Source organism: Epinephelus lanceolatus, chromosome 17 (genome assembly GCF_041903045.1).
Source record: "Epinephelus lanceolatus isolate andai-2023 chromosome 17, ASM4190304v1, whole genome shotgun sequence".
Classification (NCBI taxonomy): Eukaryota; Metazoa; Chordata; class Actinopteri; order Perciformes; family Serranidae; genus Epinephelus; species Epinephelus lanceolatus.
In genome coordinates this window covers 2718057-2727260 of record NC_135750.1, presented here as the reverse complement: position 1 = coordinate 2727260, position 9204 = coordinate 2718057, and the positions used below count along the sequence as shown (strand labels likewise).

The window sequence follows — 9204 nt, the reverse complement described above, 5'->3', positions numbered from 1 at the left end:
TGTGTGTGTGTGTGTGTGAGTGTGCGTGTGTGTGAGTGTGTGAGAGAGAGAGAATAAGGTGTTGTTCGTATCATCAGTGCTGAAATCAACATTAGTTGCTGGTAACTGGTTAGTATGATTTGTGTGTTAATTGGCGTGGTGGTGCCGTGGTGTGGCATAGCATAGTGTGTGAGGTGGTGACATTGCGTGTGTACAAGGGCCCTTTGAGATCTGGTGGCCAGGGGCCCCTGGGGTGCTAATCCAGGTTGAAACGTGACATTTTAACAACAAAAATAGAGGAGTGTGTGCAGACAGACAGACAGACAGACAGACATTTTTTCACAACAAATCTGATTCATGATTTAAATCGAGTTTTTCCCCTCTACTTAAAATCAATTTTCAGAAAAATACTTGCGGCCTGGTAGCACGTACCTGGGGTCCAAAACCTTCGGCATATGAATAAACCCCGGCTTTTCCACAGTATATAAGGGCACCATATCTCTTGTAATATACATCACAACTGCATCCATGATCGCCTTCCACCGGGCCCCTTTCTCATCATATGGCAGTGTTTCCCCTACCATTATATTGTAATGAATTCCAGAACTTGAATCGGGATATTTTCATAGGGAGCAACAACTGTTTGAGGTGCTGCAGTAAATTGGTAGTACTGCTTTGAACAGCCTTCCAACACACTTGATGGGGGGGTGAGCCCACTCTGAACTACAGAAGCCCAGCGGGGAGCGGCTGTGGTGGATGTTAAAGAAAAAATGGATATTTATTACTACTACGAATTTGAATTAATAGATAAAATCGATTTATCGCCCAGCCTTACTTCCTCCAGAAATTAGGGTTAGGGTATATTTCTTTAATGATTCCAATCCATTCCTCTTTTGCTGTGACTCAGCATTTAAATTACTTAGATTTGATGGTTTAGTCACAGAGTTTCCCCTACCCACAAAGTGTTGTGCTTTTCTTTCACAAATGTGGGAATGATGGTCCGAAATTGCGTCAAAATGTACAAAACAGTGAAATGTCTCTTGCCTGGCCGGCCAGCACTCTGGGTGCTCAGCACCCCTAAACCTCTGATCCTAGAATCGCCCCTGGCACAGAACATGTGAAGCTGTGAGAGTGTTTCAATACTTTTGGATGGAAATGGGATGTGTCTAAGGCCTGGTCTTTGTTCCTGACCTTAGTTATAAAACTACATTAGTAGAGAATGTAAAAAAGTCATAGTATAACATGTTGAAAAAACTTTAAGAAGTCATAGTACAGTTATGTTAAAAATGTAACACTCTGAATGAGTGTTCTGTGGGGCAGTGGCACAAGAGGCCTGAGTGGAAAATATACTTTAAAATTATTCATCATTAAAGCCATTGTTTTAATAATGATTTTAAAAAGGTGTTTAAAGCCTATTAAAAAATATTAATTAGTTCAAATTATTTCATTAAAATTTATTTTTTCTGTGGACAATGAATGAATGAATGAATGACTTCGAACCAAAGTTTAAAACAATGTTGTGACAACAAAAAACGAAGAAAACAAAACAGAAATGTTCTAAAAGGAGTAGGTAGAAGTAAAACTTATATGTTCCTACCCCTCTTTCACTTTTCTTCTATTAACTTAAACTATTTGCACAATTTCTTACATGTATATATAGTTACATACAACAATTAGGATATTTTTACAACCCAATTTTCTAATTATATTACATTCCTAAATTATTTACAACTTGTGTTATGAAGATATTTACACTGCTCAAAAACTGAAGGGAACACTCAATGGTCACAGTGTAACAGGGAGTCAGTTAAACTTCAGGGATATCAATGTGTCCATTCAGGAAGCACAAGTGATTGTGAATCAGTTTCAGCTGCTTTGGTGCAAATCAAAGTGACAACAGGTGCAATGGAGAGGCAAAAGCGAGACACCCCCCAAAAAGGGAATGGTTTTACATGTGGTGTCCACAGACAGTTGCTCTCTCCTTATCCTTCTTACTGATTCTTCTCTAGTTTGGTCTTCTGCTAGTGTCCTTGGCACTACTGGTAGCATGAGGCCGTACCTGCAGCCCAATCAGGTTGATACCAGACACCAGGAAACCGGCCGTTACACCAGGAGAGCTGGACAGGGCCGTAGAAGGGCATCAACCCAGCAGCAGGACCGTTATCTGCTCCTCCTGGTGCAGAGGGCCCTGGGTCATACAGGCAGGCGGGGGCCGTACACACTACTGAGTCACATGATGAGTTGATGATGATGTTTTACTTTGATCTTCTTCTTTGAATCCAGCCCTCAGTGGGTTGATGATTTTGGTTCCCACTGACTGTTGTTACGTCATTTTGTTCTCAACAAGTCCTGTACAGACTGAACTATCTGTTCAGCAGTGAGAAAGTTTCTCTAACAGGAGGAGACTCTCCCTCCTACAGAGAACACAGAGACACTGAGGAACCAGGTGACCAGAGCCTAAACCCAGGATAAAGAGGTTCAGTGAATGTGGTGTTGAAGGTGTGGAGGTGGATCAGTGTGTCAGAGGAGACTGTGAAGAAGGACAGAGTGCCAGCAGGACAGTCCACATACACTGCTACTCTACCAGAGGAGGAGGAGGAGGAGGAGGAGGAGGAGGAGGGGATGGATGTTCCTCTGCTATTGTGCCACACACTGTAACCACCATCATAGCAGATCAGACTCCAGGACTGATCATTCCATCCAAACACACAGTCATCTCTGTCTCCTCTCCTCCTGATTCCTCTGTAACTCACTGATATATAAACCCATCCTCTCCACTCCACCTCCCAGTAACAGCGACCAGTCAGACCAGTTCTACACAGCAGCTGAGCCCAGCCGTCAAATCTGTCTGGATGATCAGGATATGACTGATCCTCCTCCACATGTGTCACCTTCCTGTTGTTGTCAGACAGTTTGATCTTTCTGTTCACTGTGTTTGTGTCGATTGTGAGTTCACAGGAATCTGATGGAGAGAAGAAGACACAATACAGCTGCAGTTATTCATCTGTCATCACTCTGATGATGACATCAGAGATTTGAATGAGTGATGTCACAGTTTGAAGATGAAATGAAAAACACACTTACACTTCCTCAGACCTGGTGTCAACCATCGGACTCCAGCAGGCTCCACCCTGAAAGGAGGAGGGGGGTCAGAGCAGCACTTCCTCTTTCACCATGGAAACATGGACATTACATCACTCTCATACACACAGCTTTGTTATTGTCTCCACATGGACTGACATGGTCATCACTTATTATTAATCAGCTGATATTGTTTTAGTTCAGTGTACCTGAGCAGGTGGTGTTTCAACAGTTTACTGTGGGTTCATCACCACCACACAACACTTGACCATTACAGTCAGCTGATCCATTGTCAATATACAAGTATTGATTATTGGAGCTTTGAAACCACCTGTTTTACTCCTGATGAGTGACCTCCTTTGTTTGTGTCATAATGACTGTTGTCTGTCACAAGTAAAGGAGACACAACCTCTGATGGAGGAGGTCGGGGTGGATGGTTGGATGGGTTAGGGTTGCTGTTCACATCCTGTCTCCTAGCAACAGTCAGCACTGGTTTTTATCATCTGTAATCTGAATATCAAATATGACAGTCAAAGTCCATCTGCAGCCACAGTGCACTGCCTGTTTCCCCATAATGTTGATCCAGTTCTAAATAAAGCTCTTTGGTCTCTGACACACCACGTCCACAATCAGCTGTTAGTTCTTCATTGAGCGTCTGTGGCTGACTGTCACCTTTAGTTTCTGTGGTGAGTCCCACTACAAGTCGACTCTTATCAGCCAGGGAACTCTCTGTCAGTGCAAAACAAACCAAATCCAGGTGAAGCTAAACTCCTTTTAAATCAGGAAACATTCCCATTATGATGACACCCAGTGGTGTCAGATGATGAAGACCAAAACATCCCCCACTATTGTTTCATATGAGCCCACAAACCTGCAGCATGACCACATTGACACACGTCAACCCACCATGAACCTCCAACGTGTCAGGATACACCACTGTCCTATTATCCAATGTTGAAACAAGACAAGGCTCCAGAAACATTTCATCACCTTCCCTCCCTGTTTTGGCCCATCCTGGCTACTGTTCCCTGACTACTTGTGTCTGTATTGATGGTCTGATGTGGGACACAAACAGTTTGATGAGTCAGTGTTTATCAGCTGTGGTTGTTTGAGGTCAGCTTGGTGTGTCAGGGTCATATGAGCCAGGCTGACAGTGTGACAGAGACAAAGTTTCCAGCTCTACCTCCTCTATCAGACTGAGTGTGTGTGGCTGCAGCAGGCCTCTTCATACCTGAGAGTGTCCAGTCTCCAGTGTGGATCCTTCAGTCCAGCCGACAGCAGCTTCACCCCTGAGTCTCCTGGATGATTGTAGCTCAGGTCCAGCTCTCTCAGATGGGAGGGGTTGGAGCTCAGAGCTGAGGCCAGAGAAGCACAGCCTTCCTCTGTGATCAGACAGCCTGACACACTGCAAACACACAAAACAACACACATGTCACATAATGTGAGGGTGGGTACCACAGTACTGCCATACTGTCGCCTACTGTGGGGTTACATCAACATTATTACTGACTTTTTTCTAGTCCCAACCAAACACCCACTAATGTCCACCAAGTATCTGACAACATTACTGATTCCTCTCTGATATTTCAAGTTCCAACAACAGAGAAAAAAACAAGATAAAACATGTTGATGGAAAGAGACTGAAACACAAAAGACAACTGGTTTGAAATCATATCAGCAGAGACAATCCTGTGATGGTTATGAGTTTATCAACTAATGTAAATCAGGATTTAAGTGGCCATCAGTTGAACATGTTGATGAATCCTGACCTGAGAGTTTCCAGTGTACAGTGTGAACTCTTCAGTCCATCAGACAGAAGCTTCATTCCTGAATCCTTCAGGTGGTTGTTACTCAGGTCCAGGTGTCTCAGACTGGAGGACTGGGAGCTGAGAACTGAGGACAGAGCTTCACAGCTTCTCTTTGAGAGGTTACAACCACTCAGCCTACAGAGACAACAATCAACAAGAAGGAAAAAAAAACAAAACTAATTTGTGTTAAAATGTAATCTTACTATATAATGACGAAAACTCTGTGTGTGTGTGTGTGTGTGTGTGTTCGACGTTTTTCTCCTCACTGACTTGGTCAATCCATGTGAAATTTGGCACAGTGGTAGAGGGTCATGGGAGGATGCCAATGAAGCAATATTACATCAATTGGCCAAAGGGGGGTGCTATAGCAACCGATTGAAATTGATCAGATGCCTTGTAATGATGGGCAAAGCAGTTCTTTAGATGTTACTGAATCACAAGACTCAGTTCATTAAAAAGATTCGTTCATCGAATCGTTCAGTGCTTAGCGGGAGGAGCCCTGACTGTGTACTGCGTAGTCCAACTCACTGAACTGATACACGGCTGAGCTGCCGCTGCGTCTGCCCTGCACTGATGAGTCTCATTACTGGCCAGCCTAATGTTTTAAGTTTGTTTATCTGGAAACTAAGTCTGTTAAAACAATGGGGAGGTGTGTGATTGTGTTCATGTGGCTTGACTCCTGGATACATTAGCCTTTAACTTGGAGAAACGGTCCCTAAGAAAGTGTATCGCTGAGAAGAAATTATTTGAATCACTCAGGGATCAGGGTTACGTCGTTCACCGAGTGATTCGTTCACCAAGTGATTTGTGACACGGTAGGCAGTCCCTCCCTGCACCCTGGCTGCCTAGCGACTCGCGAGTGATTCATTGTATGCACGGACCAAATCAGCAGTTCCACTCCCAGCCTGCATGCTCGCTGCTGAGCTCAACTGAACTGAGAAATGAATGAATTCGTTCGCGAACGACACAACACTAATGCCTTGTGTGAGAAAGCTGCTCTTGATTCGTCAGAGTTTCCATGTGGGAAAAATCCAGGAAGTAAAGTAAACATTGAAGAAGAGTACACTTACAAGATAAATGTGACACTTTCTAATGTCACAATGGAGGGACAACTACGCAGGTTGATTTTAGCACTGCTCATCGTGGACTATATTGCTGTGAAAAGCAACCACTTTAAATTTGTTCAGTAAAACATGACATGATATGAAAGCATAATGGTCTTTTCTATATCAGCCAGAGTTCATATCTGTATGTTGTTCAGTAGGTGGAATTGAAGCAGAAAAGAGTTTCTGAACTGTGAAGTTTCAAATCCTGATTGAACATTTGTCAGATTCAGAAACGCCGACATGAGAGAGAATGTTTGAACTGTATGGAGTTTAGAGAAATATGTGAAATCATTTCAGATGGTCTGCAGCTTGATCTGACCTGAGAGTTTCCAGTGTACAGTGTGAACTCTTCAGTCCATCAGACAGAAGCTTCACTGCTGAATCCTTCAGGTGGTTGTTACTCAGGTCCAGGTGTCTCAGACTGGAGGACTGGGAGCTGAGAACTGAGGACAGAGCTTCACAGCTTCTCTTTGAGAGGTTACAACCACTCAGCCTACAGAGACAACAATCAACAAGAAGGAAAATATCTGTGTTCAAATGTAATCCTCTTTGATTAATGAGTCTGGACTAAAGTCAAATCTAAAGGAACAAAGATCTCAGTTAGTACTTCAGCTAACAGGAAACTAACAGACCTGCATTATAACACTGAGTCAAGAAGAACACTTTAAATTTGTTCAGTAAAACTGAAATATCAACTTCATCCAGATGGTAACAAGTGAGGACCCACTAAATTTGGTGATCTACAGTATAATCTCTTCTGAGCACAGATTAAAATCCTCACAGGGCTTGAAATTAACTTTTTTACATGGTAGCACTGGTGCTCCTAACTTCAGAAAGTTAGGAGCACCAGTAAAATTTTGGGAGCACCCACTGTAATGTAAGAAGCAGCAACAGTGTAATAGATTTTTTTTATTGCAACAGAAAGTCGACATTATACTGTATACATTACATTGTATGTGTATAGTCCACTTATCATTAACTTTTTCAGTTGAAGACATTTTTAGAAAAAACACCACTGAACCACTGAACACCACTGTGAATGAATGAGAAACCTTAGATGATGATGATGATGATGATGATGATGGTGGCGGCAGTCATCATCAGTATCATCATCATCTAAGGTTTCTCATTCATTCACAGTGGTGTTCAGTGGTAGCCTGGCGTGTCCAGACTCAATTCGCAAAACGCAAATGGGTCTGGACATGGAGTGTACATTTCCTCTATTCCCGACAGGCGGTATCAACGGCTGTCACTCAAAGTGACCCTTCACGCAATTGGAAAGACAGAAAACCAATCAGAGTAAACAAAACGTGTGACGTGGGCTAGCACAACAGCACTGTAAACAGACCAGCAAGCTGCAGCGGAGATGAGCTGTGATGATGTCTGGGAAAGAGTGTTGCCGTCTTTGCGGATTTCCTCCTCACTGTGGACTCCGAGTTGCACGGCTGTGATTCCCAGCTTGGTCGTTTCCCTGACCTGCTCCTCCATGAGAGTAACTAGCAGAGAAACAACAATAGCCACTGGGTTTTCACTGAGTCCCATCTTTTTCCCGATCAACGGAGCCAGTTGGTAAATAAACTTTTACCAAACCCCGTAGGAAGGACGGCAAACGCATCCTTTTGATCAATAAAAGCTTTCAGTGCAGCCGTTTGCTCTGCTTTTAAAGAAGCACCTTTATGATTGCATGGCCAGACTGATCTGCGGAGCGAAATAGAATATGAGCTCGCGAGATTAGGATGGTTTCACCAGGCTAGTTCAGTGGTGTTTGTTCTAAAAAAGTCTTTCAGCGTTCTCTTCATTTTCTCTTCTCTCCGGCATGAATTAGCTTCGGCTTCTACTTAGTTCTGAGTGGCAGAAGTGCCGCGGTTGCGGAGTGATTTGAGGCTAATAACCAATCTAAAAACAGCATTAAATGTCAAGCTCATGTTTGATTGGTCACTGTCAGCTCACGAGGTAGAGAGAATCCTGGGAACTTTATCAATGTAGCCTACGAACTTGTGAATGAGACATTTGACTCGGGGGGGAAAATAGTCGCACCAGAAGAATTATTTACACTGGCACCAGTGCTCCCAATTATATTTTGAGGTCGCACAGATGAAATTTTGGTCGCACATGTGACCAAAACGGTCACAATTTCGAGCCCTGCCTCACAGTTAATTATGATTAACTCATAAATAAGGAGTCAATCCAAATAACATGATATGAAAGCATAATGGTCTTTTCTATATCAGCCAGAGTTCATATCTGTATGTTGTTCAGTAGGTGGAATTGAAGCAGAAAAGAGTTTCTGAACTGTGAAGTTTCAAATCCTGATTGAACATTTGTCAGATTCAGAAACGCCGACATGAGAGAGAATGTTTGAACTGTATGGAGTTTAGAGAAATATGTGAAATCATTTCAGATGGTCTGCAGCTTGATCTGACCTGAGAGTTTCCAGTGTACAGTGTGAACTCTTCAGTCCATCAGACAGAAGCTTCACTGCTGAATCCTTCAGGTGGTTGTTACTCAGGTCCAGGTGTCTCAGACTGGAGGACTGGGAGCTGAGAACTGAGGACAGAGCTTCACAGCTTCTCTTGGAGAGGTTACAACCACTCAGCCTACAGAGACAACAATCAACAGGAAGAAAAATATCTGTGTTCAAATGTAATCCTCTTTGATTAATGAGTCTGGACTAAAGTCAAATCTAAAGGAACAAAGATCTCAGTTAGTACTTCAGCTAACAGGAAACTAACAGACCTGCATTATAACACTGAGTCAAGAAGAACACTTTACATTTGTTCAGTAAAACTGAAATATCAACTTCATCCAGATGGTAACAAGTGAGGACCCACTAAATTTGGTGATCTACAGTATAATCTCTTCTGAGCACAGATTAAAATCCTCACAGGGCTTGAAATTAACTTTTTTACATGGTAGCACTGGTGCTCCTAACTTCAGAAAGTTAGGAGCACCAGTAAAATTTTGGGAGCACCCACTGTAATGTAAGAAGCAGCAACAGTGTAATAGATTTTTTTTATTGCAACAGAAAGTCGACATTATACTGTATACATTACATTGTATGTGTATAGTCCACTTATCATTAACTTTTTCAGTTGAAGACATTTTTAGAAAAAACACCACTGAACCACTGAACACCACTGTGAATGAATGAGAAACCTTAGATGATGATGATGATGATGATGATGATGGTGGCGGCAGTCATCATCATCATCATCATCATCTAAGGTTTC

The 9204-nt window shown here is 42.7% G+C and overlaps 1 protein-coding gene across 2 annotated transcripts in view; it reads right to left on the bottom strand.

Annotated features, from left to right (window-relative positions):
* Positions 1-1412: 1412 nt before the first annotated feature.
* LOC144467497 (NLR family CARD domain-containing protein 3-like) overlaps positions 1413-9204 on the bottom strand; it is a 30554-nt gene continuing 22762 nt past the window's right edge. For both annotated transcript variants that reach the window (XM_078176306.1, XM_078176305.1), the window contains 6 exons: positions 8398-8571; positions 6294-6467; positions 4830-5003; positions 4292-4465; positions 3064-3110; positions 1413-2941 (listed from right to left, as the gene is read on the bottom strand). In XM_078176306.1, coding sequence (XP_078032432.1) covers positions 2394-2941; positions 3064-3110; positions 4292-4465; positions 4830-5003; positions 6294-6467; positions 8398-8571 — 1291 coding nt within the window. In that variant the 3' untranslated portion in view covers positions 1413-2393. The remainder of the gene's footprint in view (positions 2942-3063; positions 3111-4291; positions 4466-4829; positions 5004-6293; positions 6468-8397; positions 8572-9204) is intronic.